This window comes from Taudactylus pleione, unplaced genomic scaffold, assembly GCF_031769625.1.
Source record: "Taudactylus pleione unplaced genomic scaffold, aTauple2 ptg000537l, whole genome shotgun sequence".
In the NCBI taxonomy this organism is placed as follows: domain Eukaryota; kingdom Metazoa; phylum Chordata; class Amphibia; order Anura; family Myobatrachidae; genus Taudactylus; species Taudactylus pleione.
Genome location: NW_028284939.1, coordinates 6921215 through 6944964, shown reverse-complemented (window position 1 = coordinate 6944964; position 23750 = coordinate 6921215). Strand labels below are relative to the sequence as shown.

The 23750-nt window shown below is 47.9% G+C and overlaps 1 protein-coding gene across 2 annotated transcripts in view; it reads left to right on the top strand.

Annotated features, from left to right (window-relative positions):
* MYLK3 (myosin light chain kinase 3) overlaps window positions 1–23750 on the top strand; it is a 103855-nt gene that overhangs the window by 52278 nt on the left and 27827 nt on the right. For both annotated transcript variants that reach the window (XM_088451124.1, XM_088451123.1), the window contains exons 4-5: window positions 3222–3628; window positions 9042–9147. In XM_088451124.1, coding sequence (XP_088307250.1) covers window positions 3222–3628; window positions 9042–9147 — 513 coding nt within the window. The remainder of the gene's footprint in view (window positions 1–3221; window positions 3629–9041; window positions 9148–23750) is intronic.

The window sequence follows — 23750 nt, the reverse complement described above, 5'->3', positions numbered from 1 at the left end:
CAAAGTGTATTGTGTGTCATAATCCCAGCATGTACAGGACCAGAGATCACATTAGATACGACAGTAGGGCCATCCTGCCTGAGCTGAATGGTTTTATTTTAGATGTGTGCACCATTCCAGAGTATTAGAGCAAGTCCAGTAGTCTGGGGGAGCAGCAGAGGAACCTAGCACTGCCCTGGATATATACATGTACATGTTGGGCTCTATAGCAGCACATCCCTAACAGTGCATGTTTTCCAGATATCCTATTTGGTGCACAGGTTTTTTATTACTGGCTGATACATGGTAGAAGAGCTACAGGTGGTGCTAATTATTTCATTTGTGATACTGAGAAGAACATGCAGCACTAGTAAAATTCTATTCTATTATAGTATTATATCTGTTGTGGTCATGGTGTAGGCTGGGGAGGGGGGTTTCCAGGCAGACGGAAACCCCCCTGCATTTGCCTATGTACCCGAAGCACTCTCTAAGGACACATGTATCACAATCCGCATTTCTTTAGTGGTTGGGATGAGATAATGGGCCTGACTGAGTCGCACGCAATCCGCACACAATGCCGATGCTCGTGTAGTTGAGCGATTTTTTTTGCAACTGCGCATGAGCGAAAATGTTTGAAATCTCCTACGGTGCCTGCCAGGGCCGGCTCTAGGGGTGTTCAACCATTGCGGTCGCACAGGTGTGCCACCCGTAGAGGGCGCACCCCTCCCCTGCATCCCGATTTCAACGGGACAGTACTGTATAATTGGGAGGTTGGGTACCCCCACCGCCGCAGCTGTGCGGCAGTGCCAGACCCCCGGAGTGTGAATGGATGCCGAGTGACTGAGTGCTGGGCTTTACCCCCAGCCTGATGTTATTTGGAGGCGTGCCATGCGGGCACGCCTACAAATAACATCACATAGAGAGCATGGCCTATGGTAATTAGGCCACGCCCCCAATGTAAGGGTGCACTATTAAGGGCTGGCACAGGGTGCTCCAACCCCTGGAGCCGGCCCTGGTACCTGCGTTACACAGAGTGTACGCACAAAGCTGCTGTTACAATCGGGACAGACGGTATCAGAAATAGGCAAAAAAGTGATGGGCGTTCCTGGCCGGTGGCTTGTAGTTGTGCAAAAATTGTCCATCTCATGGGCATGTGATGGGAGTGTTGCCATTGTGCCAGTGATAGCGGCTGCGTTCGCAGACGCACAGCTGCAGCCACAGGAGGCCGGGGTCAGACGGAGCAGCTGCAACTGCCATAGAGCTGGTGCAAGTGTCGGTGGCACAACCGATGGTGGCATCTAAGGACGGACCAATCAGTATTATAGCATGTACGGACCCTGAAAGTGGCCGCTTCAGTCCTTGCCCATTCAGACTCACTCTTGTACACCAGGAGAAGGGCTGATGCTAGCATTTGCGTATACTTGCAACTGCGACTCCGGTAAACAGACGCAGGGGTGAAGGCAGCTGCATCCATCTCTGATTTAGGCCCCATATCGTTCATTATTCGTTAAGCGGTTATTTTCGCTAGAATTTACCACGTTTCTCTTGTCTGATAAGAACCCGTTCTGGTGAAGAACCAGAAGCAAAGAGGTGCCTCCAGGCACAGACCGGGCAAGCCGAATGCGGGCCAGTACTGACTGATGGTGAGGGTAGAAAAAAAACAGCAATACAAATCTCTCTATACCATTGCTAACTTTGGCGCTCATTCAGAGCCGTACGCTCTGAGCAGAGCGCACGCTCTGAATGAGGGCTGGGCTCCATGAAAATGGAGCGTCCTCCTGGACGCTCGTATAGCTGTGGGTCACCACCCACAGGCTATACGAGCGTGCATTGTGATGGCCGCGAGCAGAGCGCACGCTCTGAATGAGGGCCGCCCTCCATAATTATGGAGCGTCCTCCTGTACGCTCGTATAGCTGTGGGTCACCACCCACAGCCTATACAAGCGTGCAGTTTGATGGCCGCGATGGTCTTGACCATCGCGACCATCAAAATTGCGAGCCGGAGCCTGCGGTTGAGGTTTTCAACCGCAAGCTCCGGAGTGATTTTGGCTCTATCAGAGCCAAAATCACTCCCACTGACATCACTAGTGATGTCAGTGGGCCGGCTTCTGACGGGAGGCGTTCCCGTGGGAACGCCCCCGTCAGGGAGGCACGCCCCCGGCACGCCCACCAAAGGGGGCGTGCTGTCAATCAACATTGACAACATGCCCCCTTTGATCGGACACAACGAGCGAAGGACTTTCCTTCGCTCGTCGCGTCTGGCGCATGCGCACGACGGAGCTCCCTCCGTCGTGCGCATGCTCAGTCCATAACATCGACCCACTTGCGAGCGGACAGCCGCTCGCGAGTGGGTCTGAATCAGGCCCTTTGACAATTCATCAGTCCCCATTGAAACCTATGGGGGCTGCTTTTGCGATCGGAAATGGAGAGGCCCCTCATACGGGTGTAGTAGGTATTACCACCGGACGCATGTCCGGCGGTTCAAATCCCGACAGCGGCAGCCCGACAAGGGTGAAAATCCAGATCGTCCCTAAAGTAAGTATCGCTAACCTAATTCCCCCCCAACCTTAACCCTCCCTTAGGGGTGCCTAACCCTAACCTCCCACCCAAGTGCCTAACCCTAATCCCCCCTCTAAGTGCCTAAACATAACCCCCCCTTCCCCGCCGCCTAAACCTAAGTCCCCCGGGGGAGTGCCTAACCCTAACCTCCCCCCGGGGGTGCCTAACCCTAACCCTCCCTTCCCCTAGCCTAACCCTAACCTCCCGGGGGGGGGGGTGCCTAACCCTAAGTCCACCCCGGGAGCCCTAAGCCTAACCCTCCCCCATGCAGCTGTCCGCGCCCGGGGCCCAGCATCACTACGATCGGGATGCCGGGTGTCGGTCATCCGGCGTTTGGTTAATGACAGGCGTCTAGATTTAGTCGCCTGTCATTAGTACCACGCCGGGATTAGAACGTCTGGAAGCCGGTGGTGGGGATTTAGACCGTCGGCTTCCAAACTACATCCCCCTCATACATCCTGGGGATGCTTAAGTTTTGCGGGCATCCCCCCAAAACCAGCCAATATTTTATAGAATGTACTAGATAAATGTTAACTAAAAGCTGATTGCTTGCCGTGGGCACATTCACTTGTCTTTTTTAGAAGGTTTGATACATCGATACATCTTGCACCAAATTACTTTTGACAAAATATTAATAACTGTGTGAAGGAGGTAGCTTAGCAACAATATGATCTATTTTTCAGGGGATGTGCTGACGCCCAGGCGGGTAAAGAACAGGTCAGCAGGGCGGTAGCAGGAAATGCACCAGTACGGCACAAGAGCACACCAGGGCCGCTATGTCAGAGAGCGGAAGTTACGGGTAAGGACAACAAGCAGACGTCTTCTGCTACAACAGCTGAGGAGCTTCAGACATATGGCAGCCAGGAGTCTAGTCCACAGCAGAAGACAGGAGACACAGACGTGGAACGAGAAGACTTGAGAGGAGAGGGTAAAGAAAGAGACCATGGAAGGAAGGGAGGAACAAAACACCAGAAGGGAGAAGTGATTAAGAAGGACTATGCCCCCACCCAGTTGCCAGATCAATCTCTTACCTCCGACTTACCAAGCGGCTCAACCGAAGTGCTGGAAGCATCTAATCTACATATCATTGGTGGGTAGATGCTATATGTTGCCCTAGTTTGGCTTACGTTAGTCCCAACACTGGCCAGAAATCACTGGCATAGGTTTGTATATAAGGAATCTGTGGATACATCTCTCAAGCGTACGAAAGGTCCAGCCTTAGTTATGAGAGAATTAACCCACCGCCACCATCATTTGTGGGCTCAAAAGGGTTTACTTAGATAAATATGATCCCCATCAGGTTTCCTCTGGTACTCTCCGTACCCATGAAAAATCAGATCAGTATAATTTGGTCAACCAGACAATGAGAAACAATGAGCGACACATGTATATAAAATATATTTTTATCTAAAACAGTGGTGTTACCTGGGGTTTCTCTCTATCTCATTTCTCCTCCTGTCTCTTTATTCCAATCTGTTTTAGCCTTGTCCCTCGTTCTTAATCTCCTCCTCCTCTCTCTCCCTCTCTTACTTAAACTCTTATTTCCCATCACGGGTGTAACTAGGTATTTGAAGGTCCCATAGCAAAAGTTTGTAAGAGCCCCTATGTACCACCTAGTGGTGAAAAATGTATACAACACATGTAACTTTGACAAGGAGGATGGGCCCCCCTCAGCTCTGGGCCCATAACAGCACCTATGGTAGTTACTTCCATTCATCCCACACAGGGGTGTAGGGAGGGCGGTTCCAGCGGAGCGCGAGCTCCAGGTGCCAAAAAGGTCAGAGGTGCTGGCTTAAGTCTTAAGCTGGGCATTCACTATACAATTATCTGTCAGATATCTGTCCAATCTGGCTGGTTGGAATGAAAACCTGGTAATGTATTTCCTTACTTCTGCGGGGCTGCCATGCAGTGGCGTCCCTCTCCACGTTGACACCCGCGCGCCGCCGAAAAGGGGGCGTTGCCTCACGGACGGGCGTAGCCTCGCGGACATATTTTTTATTTCAAACATCCCTCCATACACTTTTATAATGAAAACAGTCTCTCTCTCTCTCTCTATACACAGTATATATATATATATAAATTTAGACTGCAGCACCTGACTAACTTTGTGTCTTGTATTTATAAATAATACTACAGAGTGGCGCTCTCGTAAACTTTAGATTTTTTTTCCTTTCAAATGTTCACATGCACCCACATTTTGGCCACGCCCCCAATTCCGTACAGGTGAGGGGGGTGCCACAACATACCCTTGCTCCGGGCACCATGGTTCCTAGCTCTTGAGAGCGCTCGCTCTGAATCAGGGCGTCCCTTTGTTTTTTAAAGACGGCCTCCTGGCCGCTGGAATAGCTGTGGGTGACCACCCACAGCTTATGCGAACGGCCCGGTGATGGTCACTATGGTCAAGACCATCGCGACCATCGGGCTTGCGACGAGACCCTTGTGGTAGGGTCTCGTGGCCGCAAGCCCCAGTGGACTTCCTGCTATAATAGAGCAGGAAGTCCGCCTATTGACATCACGAGTGATGTCAGTAGGGCCGCCCACAAATGGTAGGCGTTCCTTTGGGAACACCTCCGTTTGTGTAGCCACCCCCCCCCGCCCCACCTACAAAACGGGGCGAGCTGTCAATCAACATCGACAGATGCCCCTTTTGTAGTGAGTCCCGGAGCGAGAGAATTTCTCTCTCGCTCCGGGGTTCGCGCATGCCGGAGCCGGCTCTTGCGTGCGCGTGCGCAGTGGGGGACCATCGACCCGCTTGCAAGCGCTGTGCGCTCGCGAGCGGGTCTGAATCAGGCCCATTGTCTCTTCCTCGTCTAGCTTCCCCCTTTTACACTCTGACAGTCCTCTTTCTCTCTTCTCTCTCTTTTCCCTTCTTTGTCTGCTCTGTCTCTCTCTTCCCTCTGTCTTGCTCTGTATCTCCCTCCTGCCCCTCTTTGTCTCTATCTCTTGCCCCTCAGTCTTTCCCTCCTATGCTTCTGTCGCTCGCTCCTCTCCCCCCTCGACCTCTCTTATTTTTGGGTTTCACAGTACATCATCCTCAGCGGACTGCTCTTCATCCATGTTGTGCAGGCCGGGCAATGGGTGCATGCTGTACATGTTAGGTTTCACATTAGGGGGTCTATTTACTAAAGCAGTGTTAGGAGACAGAGTGAAAAGTGATAAGAAAGTGATAAGGTGCCAGCCAATCAGCTCCCAACTGTCATTTTTCATGCACAGCCTGTGAGATTGCAGTTGGGAGCTGATTGGCTGGCACCTTATCACTTTCTTATCACTTTTCACTCTGTATCCTAACACTGCTTAGTAAATAGACCCCTAGGTCCCATGTATACCCACCTGATGACGTCACTTTTATCAGTGGTCAGAAATATCATATAGATCAGCAAAGAAAATGTAATGTATATTTGTAACTAGAAATCTATGCCGACTTTCATTTATGATCGTTGTCACCGGCCTAAGGGTTCAAAAACAGACACGTGGTGATGTTGGTCATAGCAACCACACAGCCTCTGTCTATCATTATTCTAGTATGCAAAGGAGAAATGACAGGCAGAAGCTGATTGGTTGCTAGCGGCAACACCATCACTTTTAATTTTTAGTAAATCTACCCCTAAGAATCTATACAAGGAATGGGGTTGACAAGATTGTCTGCAGAAAATCCCCAAAGCTTTGTTGTATTTTCAAAAAACTACACAAAAGTATCTAAAACAGGGGTCTCAAGGTAAAGTAGCCATAAGGGCCACACGGGGACAACAATATTTGCTTGAGGGCCACACATCACTTTTAAAGACATGAATACAAACGGCCTGTGTGACAAAAAAATAAAAAACATTTCCTTTCCTCCAGGCAGCTCCTTATTTGTATTTTTTTGTAAATTTTTTTTTATTGAATTGGTGTTTTTTTTCTTCTCCCTAACGAGTGATAGTCTTGTTATCACTCGTTACTAATCTTAAAAGGTGCGACAACCAATCAGTCCCTAACTGTCATGTGTTTAAAAAATTATAGTTAAGGGCCAGATTCAATTAGAGGCGAAAAGTGCCGTTTGGAGAAAAGTTTCCGCGGATTCGGACTTTCCGCCTGTTTTCGAAGTATCTCCATATTCAATTCCAGGACGATTTCGCCTAAGCGAAAACTCAATGCATTGTAAAAGGCGGAAACGTATCTCCTATGAATAGCAGGTGAAAAAAAGTGCAAAATCGTTATTTTGGGGTGCAAACGTGGGGAACCGACTCAGGACAAATCAACCAAAAAATTTAAAAAATGTAAAAATTACCCCAGAACACCCCAAGAAAGTAGTTTCGTTTCAGGGCGAAAAAGTAAAAAGTGGGGGGACAACTTTAAAAACTAGCTAAATAGACTTCTTGGGGTGCTGTAAGGAGGGGCCAAGTTTGCAGGTGCATGTATGAGGGTGTTAAATGTTCACTTTAGAGACATAAAAATGTGCTAGCACCCATTTTCAAGTACCCCAAATTTGACAGGACTACTTATTTTCACAAAAAAATACAGCTTTAGGCCATTCTTCACCACTTTTGCAAAGACACTAATACGAAGCCATTAAACTACGTAAGTACCCCAAACACTGTTATTAGGGCTATTAGTACACATCTACATTGTTTCTTTATGTCATTGCGTCTTTTTTTGAGGTACAGACTGATTTCCCCTCTTCTGACAGTACTTTCCGCCTGTTCCGCATTCGCCGCTTTCCGTTTTCGCCTGTTTAGGAATCGAATATGGAGAAAAGCGGGGACGCGAGGGTAAAGTTTCTGTCTCTGAAACAGGCAAAGGAGGCGGAAAGTCGGACAAAAAAAACTTTTCCGACTTTTCGCCTCTAATTGAATACAGACCTTGGCGCATATATCCACTAGACGAGAAAAATGAGTGATTGAACGATTACGACATCGTAATCACTCAATTGCCCATTAATTGTTCATTAATCGTGCAGTAAAATGTCGAAAACGACCAGCGATGCACGTTCCCGCTGGTCATTGTCGGCATCTGCATTGCCTGAACATACTGCCCAACCTGACAATATCGACAGGTTGTGCATGTTCGGGAGGGTGCCTGCACTGAATGACATATCGTTCAGTATGGGCACATTATCCACTGTTCCACTCTCGTGTAGTGGATACGCACCTTCAGGAGCTGATTTGGCTTATCTATAATGGGTGCACGGTGTGCGGGGAACATGGGCCCCTGGGTCCAGGGGGCCCCGCACCGCACACCCTGCACCCATAATAATACTTACCTCTCCGGAGTCCCACATCGGCGCAGGGTCCAGCGCTGTAAGACGACTGGAAAATGACCGCGGCGACCATTTTCCCATTGTTTGCGCATGCGGCCATTTTACCGGTGACCTGTGCATACATTATAGACTGGGTACACTCTAGAAACGCCCCTGGCAAGGGGGTATGGCATCACCATATGTGGGTGGTGTGGAGGGTGTGGTGAATCGATCCTGTCATCATAGGCCCCTCCCCTGCTATACAGTGCCGATATTACAGGCACTGTAAAGTGGGGGATGGGTGTTACAATGACACGATTCAGGGCAAATTGTGTCATCATCAGTCCCCCTGGGCGGCCACAGGGAGGGGGTTGCGGGCAGCCACAGGGGGTTGCGGAAGGTGCCGGCCAGCTCCAGGAGACTTGCCTGCTCTTCTGGGTGCCAGAGAGTGCCTCCCCATTTTCGGGATCCTTCGGGAGTGTAGGCAACTGTGATCTGATTGGTTGGAGCACCATTTCAGATCAGTAACGAGTGATAACAAGAATATCACTCGTTGATAAATCTGGCCCAAATTATTTATAGAAATAAAAATCATAATATTTTAAATTAAAAGTAAATGGCAATTTATAATAGTCCTAAAACAATAAGACCCAAATACATCTGAAATTCTTAAGACGGCATGGCTCAGGTTTGTGCTTATAATCACTAAAAGTACTGTTATTTGTAAAATTCAGTTTTGTCTATGATTTTTTTAGGAATTAAGTAACTCAGGCAACAATTATTAAAATATAACTGATAACAGGCTTATTAGTTGGAGAAAATATTCCGAGAGGAAGAAATGGAGATCTACTCTAATAGGCTCAGCTTACCAGAGGAACCTCTGGCTGGTGGCATACACTGAAGCTGGTAACAGGGCAGTTTATGTACTTTGAGTCTCTACTAGTGACATGTGACAGCAACCAATGAGTAGCTCATAAATTATTTTCTAAATAAGCAAAGCTGGTCTGATAATAGAAAATAGAAGACAGTGGTAATATTTCCTGTGCTAGAAGTGAACAGACGTAAACAGAATGTGGCTCTTGAAACGTTGTGGAATAATAATACTCCCACCATGTCTTCCTGCAGGCAGGGCATGCTGATACTTTTAGCCCCACAACTGTTGGTGATCCAGATGGTTGCCATAGTCTTCTACAGCAATTATAATTTCTCGTCTTTAATCATCCATTTCCCTCATATTAACGCATTTCGCTATTGCCGGATCTCAGGCTGGTGTATTGTCTCGTTACAGATGACTGTCCTCCTCCACCTGCACCTTTCAACCACCGGATAGTGAGCATCAAGCAAGCCATCTTATCGTCCTGTTATAAGGTTTGCCAGCACGAAGTCCTGGGAGGGTAAGTTGACCAATGCAATCAGTCGCAGTATAACAGCAACATAACCACTAATAGAGCCAATAGCATCACTCCCAGATAGAAGAGTGTCTTCTAGGTGTATTGCATTTACTATAATGCAACATGTCTTATGAAACTTCCCTCTCCGAGTAAATAACCTCACAATGGCGGCGTGTCTAATAATGACAGATATAATTCTAAATATTTTACTGCCCAATTAACATAACTCTCATTTGCAGGAGATGTATAAAACCTTCTAGAGAGCTTTCAGATAACAACCAATCAGCCTCTAGCTATCATTATATAGAATGCACTAGATAAATGATAGCTTGTAATTGATTGGTTGCTATGGGCAACTTCTCCACTAGTCTTCTTTTCAGGATTTGACAGATCTCTCCTCACAGTCATATTAGGGGCATTTCTAGAGAGGAGGGGGCCTGTGTGCAGTCTCCGACACGGACCCCCTCCTCCCCGTCCAGCAGACTGGCAGCGCACTGAGTGGTGCACGGCCAGCGCCGCACTTATAGACTCTGGGTACTAGAGTGTGCCCAGAGTCTATAGCGCATGCGCAGGTCACCGGGAAAATGGCAGCAGCTGCCATTTTCCCTGTACTGCGCATGCGCAAACGACAGGAAGATGGCCGCAGCGCCATTTTTCAGCCGTTTTTACAGACGCAGACACCGGAGCCAACGTGGGACTCCAGAGAGGTACATTTTATGGGTGCAGGGTGTGCGGTGCGGGCCCCCCCTGCACCAATTATAAATACGCCCCTGAGTCATATGACAATCATGACTTATAATAAGATAGTGTACATTCTATAGCCACCATGAGAAATTTCAGGCTTCGGCACTTAGCAGGGGAGGCAACCAAGGCCCCTACTCATAAAACCTAAAGTTTAGTTTTTTAGCTATTTTATTTTCATATTTATGTATCGCTGTTATTCATGAAAGGACTTGACGCAGGAGATAAGTCAGTCTACGTTAATTTCCACACTCTCCATACTTTAGTAGGGAATGTGGTAATTACTGTGTTCATCAATGAACGCCATCTGTAGACGGTGTTCAGCCTCCAAAAGACCTCACAAGTCGCCTTTTAGACTGCAATGCACGACAGCTTGTGTTTAGCGCGATGCTCCTGCATCTCGTGTCAGCGGCCGCCCCCTCCTCCGTAAATGGAATATTACCCCCCATAGGCAAACGCAGGGGGGGTTTCTGGTTGCCTGGAAACCCCCCTCCCCAACCTACACCATGACCACAATAGAAATAGTAATTTAATAGAATTTCACTAGTGCTACATGTTCTTCTCAGTATCACAAATGAAATAATTAGCACCACCTGTGGATCTTATAACATGTGTCAGTTAGTAATAAATACACCTGTGCACTAACTAAGAGATCTGGAAAACATGCACTGTTAGGGGTGCACTGCCAGAGACCATCTATAGGCTTAATTATTAATACTGTATAATAATACACTATCCAGTGCATAACGAGACCTATATGTGCAGGGCAGTGCTAGGGTCTTCTGCTGCTCCCCCAGATTCCCGAACTTGCTCCCATGCTCTGGAATGGTGCCCACATCTCAAATAGAAACACTCGGCTCAGGCAGGATGGCCCTCCTGCCGCATCTAATGGCGTACTGTGATCGCTGGAATTATGACCCACAGTACACTTTGTATAACGCAAAGCTGGATAAGTGGTAATTATTCCCTCTTCATGGACTGGCCACACTCGCTCTAAAATCAAGCATTTGTAAACCCCCCTCTAGAAATCCTGCGTTTGCCACTGCCCCCGCCGCCGCTGCCTGCCTCCTGACGTCTCCGCCCCCTGAGTTGTGGGGCCCACCACTTCATAATGGCGCCGCTTCTTGCTTAGGACGGACGGGGCATTAGTAAGTGTGTATAGTATGTATTTATCTGGGCAGCACAGATGGTGTAATGGTTAGCATTACTGCCTCACAGCACTGATGTCGTTGGTTCGATACCCACTACGGCCCTAACTGTGTGGAGTTTGTATATTATCCCTGTGCTTGCGTGGGTTTCCTCCGGGTGCTCCGGTTTCCTCCCACACTCCAAAAATATACTGGTAGGTTAATTGGCTCCTAACAAAAATTACCCCTAGTGTGTATGTGTGTGTGAGCATGTGGTAGGGAATATAGATTGTAAGCTCCACTGGGGCAGGGACTGATGTGAATGGCCAAATATTCTCTGTAAAGCGCTGCGGAATATGTGTGCGCTATATAAATAACTGTTAATAATAATAATAATAATAATAATAATAATAATTTATCTAATTGAAATTATATTAAAAAAACCAGGCAATTGTTTAATAAAATTGTTATTTTAAACATATATTTTTTACCTCTTGTCATTATTTAAATTATTAGTTAATTATCCTTTTACGCTCCTGTTATCCGCCAACACTTCCGGCTCTTGTTCTGAAGGGGGAGGCTGCGCACGCCCACTGCAGCCTGACGCCAGCGTTAGCTAATAGATATCGTGGTAGGAAAGGATCACATCCGAAAGAATGTTTACGCAATAATTGCATTTTTTCGATGTGATACTAAAGTAGAATGACTACGATGAATACACATGAAAATGTAGAAATTCTAAACTAAATTATTACTTCACAATTTTAAGTATTGATGAATAGGTCCCCAAGTGTGCTAGGGCATGGCCACAACATGTGAATATTGGGAACCCGCTGTTCCTCTACAGGGGCATGGCCACACCAACTAATGGAGAGGGTTGTATCTCTATGGCAGGCCTAGGCCCACAGAAAGGCCCAAGGTCCGGCACTTTGAACCTTCCCTTCCCGCCTACTGTCTGCGCTCTGAATAAAGTTCCAAAGTAAAACAAAACATTTCAGTCTATGGGGTCAATCCAATTAGGTGCGAGATGCTGTTTTCTCTGCGAATTCAATTTGTATTCCAATTAGCAACTCGCACTGCCCCAGTCAGAGTAAAGTCGCATTTTTCCATTCACACCTTCCTGAGGGTGAGAGGTGGAAGGAAAAATCTTTATTTTAAGGTTAAAATGTTGGGACACTGTGCTGTACCCCTTGGACAGCCCCCCAATGACTAATTAGGAAATTGTAAGTTTCCAGTTAGCTTAATTAGTCCAATAATTACATGTCATTTTTTGGTGTAAAAAAAAAAAAGGCCTCAAATTACCCTAAAATAAACTCTTTCGTTAGTTCAGGTTCCCCAAATTTAGGTACAGTTTTTTTTATTGAAAAATAATTGTTTTTTAATTTTGTTTTTTATTAATTTTTTACAGTGCTCTCAAAGTACCCCCAAATCACCTTTTTTGTCTACTTTTTGTTTTGCATTTTTCATTTAATTAGTTTGACATTAAACGAAAAAAGTTTACTTTTTAAAAATAAAACAACAACAAAAAAATTATAAAGTAAAATCAGCCATTTGAGGGGATATGTTTAAGATGCCGGCGGTCGCAATCCCGACTGCCGGCATCTAGAATCCTTAATCCTGGCTAGGGTTAAATGACAAGCGTCTATAATCCAGACGCCGGCACACCGTCGCCCGGCATCCTGATCGAAGGGATGCCAGGCGCCGCAAGTGGACAGCGGCGGGGGGGAGGGTTAGGTTTAGGCCACCCGGGGGGGACTTAGGGTTAGACACCCCCCCGGGAGGGTTAGGCTAGGGGGAGGGAGGGTTAGGGTTAGGCACCCCCCATGGGATTTAGGTTAAGGCAGCGGGGAAGGGGGGGGGATTAGGGTTAGGCACTTAGAGGGGGGAGGCTAGGGTTAGGCACCCCTAAGGAGGGTTAGGGTTAGGGGGTTAGAATAGAATAGTTTATTTATACTTACCTTTAGACGATTGGGATTTCCAGCGCTGTTGGTCTTCTGCTGCCGGGCTCTGCTGTTTTGTCGGGCTGCCGCAGCTGGGATTCGAACTGCCGTTCATGCGGCAGCCGGCATTCCATACCGAATGCCATTTGACACCTTTTAAAAACCTTCAGTACTTTCCTTATGCCCACAAACAGCGTTCTATATGATTGTTCTAACAAAATTATCAATTTAGGGGGGGGTGGTCTCTCCACTTTTTCATGCACTTCTCTCACATCACATTCGGTTGACAATTCGTAAACCTCCGCTGCGAGTACCGCGAATAGGCATTTTTAATTGTAATGTAGAATTCTCGGCTGCGCGGATTCGTGCGAAGTCTGCGAGTTTCATGGAATAAACTCACAACTCGCAATTGCCACCTAGTTGGATTGACCCCTATATCTGCTCTTTCCACTTATACCCCTTTTACACTGGAACTAAAACCCGGGTTATTGCAGGGTTAACCCGGGCAGCTCCTTGGTGTAAAAGGGGTGAGGGTTGGATCGCCGGGTCGCGTGTCCCGGCAATCCAACCCAGGTAAATAGCAGGGTCTAACATGGGAGTAGCCCGTGAAACCCTGCTGTGTGTACGGCGCACTCCGGGTCACGATGATCTGGAGTGCGCCGCAAGCCGGCCAATTGGTCCGGCTTCAGTGGCTCTTGGAGATGACGTCATCTCCAAGCAACCACTTTCACTCCGCAAAAGTCGGGTCTATGCAGACCCGACTGCGGTGTGAGTGGCGCCGACTCGGGAATATCCCGAGTCGGCGCCGGCTAAATTCCAGGTCTGATCTGGATAGGAACCCTGTTCCAACTCCGGGTCAGACCCGGAATTTTGGTGGAAAAGGGGTATTATTTTTAATAGCTAGGGCTGAAAAGTAGATAATTAATTATACCATTAAATAAATGCTTTTACCTTTTTCATTGGAAAATAAGTGGGAAAAGCAGGACAGATTGTTGTCTCACTGTGGTATGGAAACAGATTGTCAGAGATGGAGCAATGAGGAAGAAGGAGTGAGATTAGGTATTTGCTTGATCACTACGTCACCAATTTTCAAAGCACAGCAAATTAATTACACATGACATTTCAAAACTTGGTAGTGAAATACAGATAAAAGGCAAACATGATTTAACTTAAGATATTTAAACCTGAAAACAGTCTGTTTAAAACACCTTCACACTGTTTGTGTTGGCTGGATAATAAATGTCACCAAATCCTTCCAGAGACAAGGAATGTATCTCTCTGCGATATCTCTGTGTCAGGTGAAAGAAATAATGTACTTGGCACAGTTAGTTTTACTGAAAGGTAAGAACGGTATGCGTTTGGCATCCTGGCGGTCTGGATGCCGACGCTCCTATTATCGGCACGGAAATCCTGATGCGGGTCAGAAGCCCGGCACCAGCATCCAGTCCGCCGGGTATGGTAAGTATCGGGTGTTAGGGGGGGTTAGGTTTAGGGGTTAGGCACTAGAGGGAGGGTTAGTGTTATGCAATAAGGGGCAGGGTTAGGGACGGGTTAGGCACCAAAGAGGGGGGGTTATGGTAGGGAGAAGGAGAGTTAGCACAGAGCCGTAACTAGACTTTTTGGTGCCTTGTGCCAGAGAGAGCATTGGTGCCCCCGCCCCCATTTTTTAAATAGGGACATAAGAAACCTGTACACCTGAAAAAGGGCCATGGCCTTATGGGGAAGGGCCAGGAAAGAGATAGGGGAGGCCAGGAGATGCTGGGGATAAATAGGGACATAATATAGTGCACCTGAGAGAGGGCCATGGCCTCATGGGGAAGGGCCAGGGAAGAGATAGGGGAGGCCAGGAGATGCTGGGGATAAATAGGGACATAATATAGTGCACCTGAAAAAGGGCCATGGCCTCATGGGGAAGGGCCAGGGAAGAGCTAGGGGAGGCCAGGAGATGTGGGGATAAATAGGGACATAATATAGTGCACCTGAGAGAGGGCCATGGCCTCATGGGGAAGGGCCAGGGAAGAGCTAGGGGAGGCCAGGAGATGCTGGGGATAAATAGGGACATAATATAGTGCACCTGAAAAAGGGCCATGGCCTCATGGGGAAGGGCCAGGGAAGAGATAGGGGAGGCCAGGAGATGCTGGGGATAAAAGAAGAGGAAGCTACAAGTGAGAATGAAAATAAACAGGAAAATTGACCGGCCCAAACAGCGCCCCCTGCCCTGCGGTGCCCTGTGTCATGGCACTGGTCGCACTACCCTAGTTACAGCCCTGGGTTAGCATACCGACCAACAACTGTCAGTATGTTAACTCTTTGGGGATGCCGGCGATAGGATTCTAACAGCCGGGATCCCGAGCGCCGGTAACTCATACCGATTCCGTAAGAACGTTTATTTAACATTTAGTGGCATATTCAATTACGTGCGAAAAGCACCGGACTTTTCGCATGCCGGAGTTTCCGCCGTCATCGCTGGTTTTGCATGCGGAAAAGTATCGCGCTCGGCACCGCTTATCCCTGTATTCAATTTGAAATCAGCAAAATGGCACCCGGCGAATTTCGGACCTGGCGAAAAGTGCTATCAGATTTGGGGTAATCAGTCTGACACCCCCCAAAAGATGCACTGACATTGGAGATCACTATAGATACCCCCGAATAGGCCTGCTGAAGGTATTTGGGGTACTTAAATGATCTCAATAGCTGCTAAGTAGCGTCTTTGCAGAAGTGGTGGAGAATAGCATTTAGCATGGTTTTTTTGCAGGAGATAAATAGTCCCAGCAAATTTGGGGTACATGAAAATGGGTATTAGCATATTTTGAAGTTGCTAAAGTGAAGTTTTAAAAATCTTTAAAAATCCACCTGCCGCAAGCACCTACAATCTTAAAAACACCTGGAGCATACTTGGGGACCCCCCTGGTGTCTATTTCACTAGTTTTTAAGTTTGTCCCCCAACTTTGTATTTTTTCACCCCCTTTTTCTAAGTAATTTTTCGGGGTGTTCTTAAGGTTTTTTTTTTAAAGTTTTTTTGACACAGTTTACCTTTGGGGGACTGTTCAAAAAATGCTGGGTGGTTCATGCAAGTTTGCACCCCAAAACCCCAATTCTGTACTTTTTTTCGACAGGTTTCATAGGCAAATCTCTTTTACCTATTCCAATGCATTGACTTTCCACACCTGCGAAAAGTCTTGGGAATTGAATACGGGGAAAAGTTTTCGCCGGGCAAAATTACGTCATCAGCGAAACTTTTCCGCAGAAACTGACTTTTCGCACCTAATTAAATACCCCCATGTTGTATAAAGCAATCATGCTGTTGCCCATAGCAATCAGTTATTAGCTTTAAGCAGTCTAGTGTAGCTAGTTTTTTGTTGCCACTCTCTGTTATCTCCCCCAAATGCTCCCTGACTATTAATTACACTGTGTGCCGTATTCAATTAGCGCAAAAAGCTGTTTTCTGTTAAAAAGTTTTGCCGATGATGTCATTTCGCCAGCAGAAACTTATCCCCGTATTCAATTGTGGCAACGTTTCGCCGGTGCGAAAACGCAATGCAATGTACCTGGTGGAAAAGTTTCGCCTATGAATAGCTGCTGGAAAAAAGTGCAGAGTTCCGGCTTTGGGGTGCAAAGGTGGGGAATCCACCCTGCACCCTTAGGACAGGTCCCCAAAGGTAAACTGTGTTAAAAAAAATCCTAAAAAAATTAAAAGAACACCCCATAAATTGACTTTGAAAAATGGGACGAAAAAGTATAAAGTTGGGGTACAAACCATAAAACTAGCCAAATAGGCTTGGGGGGAAGGGTCTGCAGGTATGGGGGAGTTTTTTTTTATTGCAGGTGCTTGGTGAAGGAGCATTTTTTTAAAACCACACTTTTGCGAATTTTAACCATGCTTGCACCCGTTTTCATGTACCCCAAATTTGCTGGGACTAGTTATTTTCTCCCAAAAAAACTGCTAAATGCTATTCTTCACCACTTGTGCAAAGATGCGAATTAGCAGCTAATGAGAGCATTTAAGTACCAAAATACCTTCAGCAGGGCTATTCGGGGGCATCTACATTGAGCATATGTAATGATGACTGTGAAAAAGGAAATGCTGCTTACAGCTCCTTTAGCCCAGAATGCATTGCTAGACTGCTATGGAATGCTAAGAAGGACAAAATAGATCAGATTTAAACCCCTGCTGTCCTGACCACTAGGTGGGGCTGCTAATGTGAATTAGTGTAACACAACAAACCCTATGCTGGAAGCATGACAATATGTCTCTATCCCACTGGATTCTTGTCTATCCTATGTGTCTTTACCCCACTGCCTTCTTATCTGCCCTAAGTGTCTCTATCCCACTTCCTCTTTTTCTACCCTGTGTCTGTACCCCACTTTCTTCTTGTCTGCCCTATGTGTCTCTGTCCCACTGCCGATTTATCTGCCCTAAGTGTCTTTCCCTATGTGTTTCTATCTCACTGCCTTCTTGTCAGCCCTATGTGTCTCTATCCACTACCTTCTTGTCTGCCCTAAGTGTCTTGCCCTATGTGTCTCTATCCCACTGCCGTCTTGTCTGCCCTAAGTGTCTTGCCCTATGTGTCTCTATCTCACTGCCTTCTTGTCAGCCCTAAGTGTCTTGCCCTATGTGTCTCTATCTCACTGCCTTCTTGTCAGCCCTAAGTGTCTTGCCCTATGTGTCTCTATCTCACTGCCTTCTTGTCAGCCCTAAGTGTCTCTGTCCCACTGCTGTCTTGTCTGCCCTATGTGTCTCTATCCCACTGCTGTCTTGTCTGCCTTAATTGTCTTTCCCTATGTGTCTCTATCTCACTGCCTCCTTGTCTGCCCTATGTGTAAGGCAATGCTCTGCAAACCTGGAGGTGCATCTGTATTTTACTTTGCACTCCATTGAACAGTGTTGGCGGTGGGAGCATGGTGACATATAGCCCCATCCCCACTGTCAGTGTCGGACTAGGAAATGAAGGGCCCACCGCGGGAATGCAGTGGTAGGGGCCCATGCTTAAGGGCAGCGGTCATCCACCAAAGGGGGTGTGGCCAGCCACTACAGATGCTTGGCTAACATTTGCCAAATGTTGATGTCATTTTTATAGAAGGGAACTGAACCCCCATGCTGATCAGTGGTCCTGCTCCACCAGGTAACTGACCATCTAAGTAATTAAAAATTCATAATTTGAGGTCTGGAACCTGGCACCTAAAGGAGGGCCCACAGTCAGTGGGGCCCACTGGGGATTTCCCTTGTACCCCTGTGGGCCAGTACAACACTGCCCACTGTAAAATAGCGGTAACAGCGGGGCCACAATGACGAGGATGTGGTGCTATGCCCCTCCCGCATACCAGATAGGGATGCCCACCTCCATCTTCGATATTGCAGCTGATGGTGCTACGATGCTGCATCTTACTACGCGCCGAAACGGAAAAGCCTCACAGCCAGTAGGTTTCTCAGGTATATGTGCAAGCAAGAAAATTCACAGACGCGAGCTCATCGCGTGTACATCTGAATCAGTCTCATAACGTGTCTGAGAATTTTATTTGCAGGCCAGACGCAAACCTGATAATGACGGTCCCCAGGGAACTGCTTGTGATTGGCTGAATGCAAATGTTCCATTGGAGCTGACTGGTGGTTTCTCCGACTCTCAGGCTGTTATTATGCTTTTGTGTTTAAGCAAAACTTTTTTTCTCTTCATACATGAGAAGGGTAACACCTATTTTTTGCATATTATAGAGGTTTTTGTAGTGTCAGGGACAGTTATCACTTTATTTATTTTATAAATTATCTATAAACTAATCTGGTAATGTCTGTCCCGTCCCCTACATGCATGTGCTGTGGGAGCCAAAGAGCGCGCTTCCAGTCCAACAGCTCCCACTGCAGCGCGATGGGAGGACCGCTCTGCGATGAGGAGAGTTAAGCCGCGGACACACTGGGCGATATTTTAAACGACTGAACGATATCGTCCAGCTTGTAAGCAAAAACGATGAACAATAACGACCAATGATGCGTGCTCCCGCAGGTCGTTAGTCTTTGTCGTTCATTGCCTGAACATGCAGGCCAACATGACGATATTGTCAGGTTGTTGCATGTTCGGGAATCGTGCATGATATCGTTCAGTGGGGCTGATTCAGACCCGCTCGCTAGGATGAGAACGCTCTTAGCTGGCCGATATTTGCAATCTGCGCATGCATCGCAATGCGCATGCGCAAACCACTGCGAAACATCGGGAAGCGCTCGCACGCCCAGCATAGACAGCCCAGCTGAATGAGTGACAGGTCAAGCTGCTTGTGGGTGGTGACAGGGGCAGGCCACTAGAAACGGGGGAGTGGAGGTGCGAACGCAGGCGTGCCTGAGTGTCCCAACGCCGTTACAGAGGCGTGCATAATTAACAGGCAGCGTCATTGTACACGTCACCTGGTTGTATTTCTCAGTGAAGTGATCGCAGTGCTTGCGGCAGAGTATGGTCTACCTTAAGCGCTGCGATCGCATCCGATGGTGCTCGATGTACCAATGTTTTCAAGCACTTCCTGGAGATGACGTGCGCAAGTGGGCGGCTTATAAATGGCTGGTGGGCGTCTGTATACACAAAGTGATCGCACACCAAGACATAGTGAGCGTGCTAATGCCTTGCCGTGCGATCGCCTGCCTTGCTGGGCGTGCGCTAGATTTACATACGCTGGGAGTGAGCGAACGCCTCTAGTAAGCGTGTCTGAATCAGCCCCAGTGTTTCTGCTCAATATCGTTAACGACATTGAGCACACCCCTGCCAGGGACACACTAGACGATGTCGCTCACTCATGAAGCGAATCGTCTAGTGTGTATGCCCCTTAAGTGTATAGCGGGGAGGGGGCGGGACACAACAGGGGGGGCGGAGCAGCAGAGTGACTGAGGTGACTCGGCAGGCCCCTTTACTATGTAACATTTATTTATATAGTGCAGGCATACTCAATTGCCCTTTACAATTAGACGCAAAGCAGTAATTAAACAAGACAGGGTAATAACAGACAGGCAAATAGGTGTGAGGGGACTGCTCGCAAGCTTACAATCTGTACGCCAAGTGTACAACATAATGGAACAACTTTTCTTATTACCTGTAATGTTCCTTTAAGAGTGTTTTTTTTGGTAACCGATATATTTACATCCAACGCGTGACTGCGCGGCACCGAAGGGGACTATAACATTTTATTACAGCGTAAGTGAACAGCTGGGCGAGGGACTAATCCATTGTAAACCGTAAGAAAGATGAGCTTCGTGCCTCCATTCTTTGCAGGGTGTTTACCATGTGTTGGGCTATTTATAATCCGAGATAACAGCAGCACTTTGACAGGCCCCGGAAAAACATCTCTGAGGGCTTGCCTTACACGTAGGAACCTGGCCTGCGCTCGCAGTTAGGTGGTGTAACTTTTTCCATTACCTTTGACTTTGTTGCCCAGCACGGAACAACAGTGCTGTGACCTCTACAACAGGGCTGGAGTAAAAGAGATAGGGGTCTATTTACTAAGCAGTGTTAGGAGAAGTGAAAAGTGAAGAGTGAAAAGTGATAAGGTACCAGCCAATCAGCTCCCAACTGTCATTTTTCAAACACAGCCTGTGAGATGGCAGTTAGAAGCTGTTTGGCTGGCACCTTATCACTTTTCACTTCTCCTAACACTGCTTAGTAAATAGACCCCATAATGTTGTATTTGCCATGTTCAATGTGGGATAAAGAGGATTTCAACACCTGACCTGTTGTGAACGCTATGTAGTCAAGAAGCCGGCGGTCGAAATGCCGCCGGCTTCCCGACTGTGAAATCCCGGCAAGGGACTAATGATAGGCGTCTAAATACTGACGCCTATCATCAGCCCCACGCCGAAATTCCGACGCCCGGCATACTGAGTGTAGGAAAGCTGGGCATTGGGACCGGTTAGCCACAGGGGGGGGTTAGTTTTTTTAGGGACTCCCAGGGGGACTTAGGGTTAGGCACCCCCCGGGAGGGTTAGGATTAGGCTAGGGAAAGGGAGGGTTAGGATCAGGCACCCCCAGAGAGAGATTAGAGTTAGGCACCCCCCCGGGAGGGTTAGGTTTAGGGAGCGAGGAGGGGGGGGGTTTGGTTTAGGCACCTGGGGGGAGATTAGGGTTAGGCACCTCCAAGGGAGCGTTAGGGTTAGGGGGGGAAGAGGGGAGGGTTAGAGTACTTATCAAGTGCCGTCGGGATCTTCATCTGCCGGACTTCCTGCGTCAGTATTTCATCCGCCCGGCTTAGGTCCAGCAGTATGTCATACTGATTCCGTTGTGAACATGTAAAATTAAAAATCTATCAATTTATATAATTACTAAAATTTACATATTTTAAACAATAAGTAGTTTTTTTTTCTCATTAACGAGGAGTTTTTAGTTACCGGCAGTGATTTGCAAATCTCCAAATCTCCAAAGTCAGCTGTAGCCCTGCTGCGCACCTCGCTTTGTGAAATGTGCCTATATTTCTACCAAAACCTCAATCTGATTTGTTGTGTAACCAGAGAAAGGCAACTCGAGAGAAGCAGAAATGGGGGCCAGCCAGTGGGGGGAGTTGAGTGGGGTGATGGCAATTCTTTGTTAAACATAAATATAATATACTCTGTACAGCACTGCGCAATATGACAGCACCGTGTAAATGATAAAATATAATAGGTGAGCTGGGCAGTGCAAAATCAAGCTGCCCTTTGTAGCATAATTATTATTAAAATGAGATAAAGGGTGGGAAAGCAGTGGCGCTGCCAGAGGCGTAACTAGATATTGGAAGGCCCCATAGGAAAAGTTTGTAAGGGCCCCTATGTACCACCCAATGGTGAAAAATGTATATAACACATATAACTGTGACAAGGAATATGGGCCCCCCTTAGCTCTGGGCCCCACAGCAGCTACACCCCTTGCACCTATGGTAGTTACGCCCATGGCGGCTGCCCCGAGCAAAAGGCATAGGAGATGGCACCATTGCTCCTCTGTGGCACCAAGATTTGGCTTAGAGGTTGCCTGGAACACGGCATCCTACAGCCTGGAATGCTGCCAGTCAGGGGCATATCTATACTGGGTGCAGGGTGTGCGAGGAACACGGGCAGGGGGAGCCCACACCGCACAGCCTGCACCCATAGTTTTATACTTACCTCTCCGTAGGTAGAGGTAAGTATGAGCAGTACTAGTGTCCCTGGGAAAACAGAGCAGGCGCCATTTTCTCGGAGACCCGCACATGCGCAGTAGACTCTGGCACTAAGCCAGAATCTACAGTGCACTGTGGGACCGCCGGAGAGAGGAGGGGGCCCACACTGAGGGCCTGATTCAGACCCGCTCGCGAGCGCTGAGCTCTCGCAAGCGGGTCGATGTTGGCCCAGTGCGCATGCGCACGACGGAGCCGGCTCCGTCGTGCGCATGTGCGAAACCCGGATAGCGACGGGCAAGCCGACGCTCCGGGTCTCGCACCAAAAGGGGCGTGCTGTCGATGGTGAGTGACAGCACACCCCCTTTGGTGGGTGGGGTGGGGGCGTGGCTGCCCAGATGGAGGCGTTCCCATGGGAACGCCTACCGTCTGGGGCCGGCCCCACTGACATCACTAGTGATGTTAGTGGGAGTGCTTTTGGCTCTGATAGAGCCAAAAGCACTCCAGGGCTTGCAGCAACGAGACCCTACCACAAGGGTCTCGTCGCAAGCCCGATGGTCTTGACCACCGCGACCATCTTCCTGGCCGCTCTCTATAGCTGTGGGTGGTCACCCACAGCTATACGAGCGGCCAGGAGGCCGCTCTAAAAATTAAGAAGGACGGCCCTGATTCAGAGCGAGCGCTCTGTCTGAGCGTCTGGTTCTGAATCAGGGCCTGAGTGTGCACGCGGGCCCCCTCCTCTCTTAAAGTGCCCATGCCGCCAGTAGCATCCTTAGTACACTCTGGGCCTGATTCAGCCCCCCTCGCAAGTGCTATGCGCTCGAAAGCGGATCGATGTTTGGCCACTGCGCATGCGTCTCGCAACAAAAGGGGGCGGCTGTCGATTTTGATCGACAGCTCGCACCGTTTTGGAGGTGTGCAGGGGGGGTGGCTGGCCAAACGGAGGCGTTCCTGAAGCAACACCTGCCATTTGGGGGCGGCCCCACTGACATCACGAGTGATGTCAGTGGTGAGCTTCCGGCTCTATTAAGAGCCAGAAGCTCACTGGGGCTTGTGGGAACGAGACCCTACCGCAAGGGTCTCATCGCAAACCCCGATGGTCGCGATGGTCGGGACCATCGCGACCATCACCTGGCCGCTCGCAATAGCTGTGGGTGGTCACCCACAGCTATGCGAGCGCCCGGAGGCTGCACCAAAAAAAAAAGAAAAAACTCCCTGATTCAGAGCTAGCGCTCTTTCAGAGCATTCGGCTCTGAATCAGGCACTCTGAGCATACTTAAGACACTCCGGACAGTCTGGTGATCTCTATACAATACAGAAAGCACCCTGGAGACCTCTATACAATACAGATAGCATCCTAATGACTAAAATACTATAGCAAGAGCATTCTTGTGGCCAATATACAAAGCAGACAGCATCTTGATAAACAAAATACATACACAGAAAATTTTATTGATCATTAAACAATACAAAGCACATTCTGTTGACCACTAAACAAAGCACAATGAATACTGGTTGCATATCCAAATTTCTGGTGTCTTTATTATGCAAGTTCAGTGACTTTATAATGCAGGCCACCAATCAGTGACTTTATAATGCAGGCCACCAATCAGTGACTTTATAATGCAGGCCACCAATCAGAGACTTTATAATGCAGGCCAACAACCAGTGACTTTATAATGCAGGCCACCAATCAGAGACTTTATAA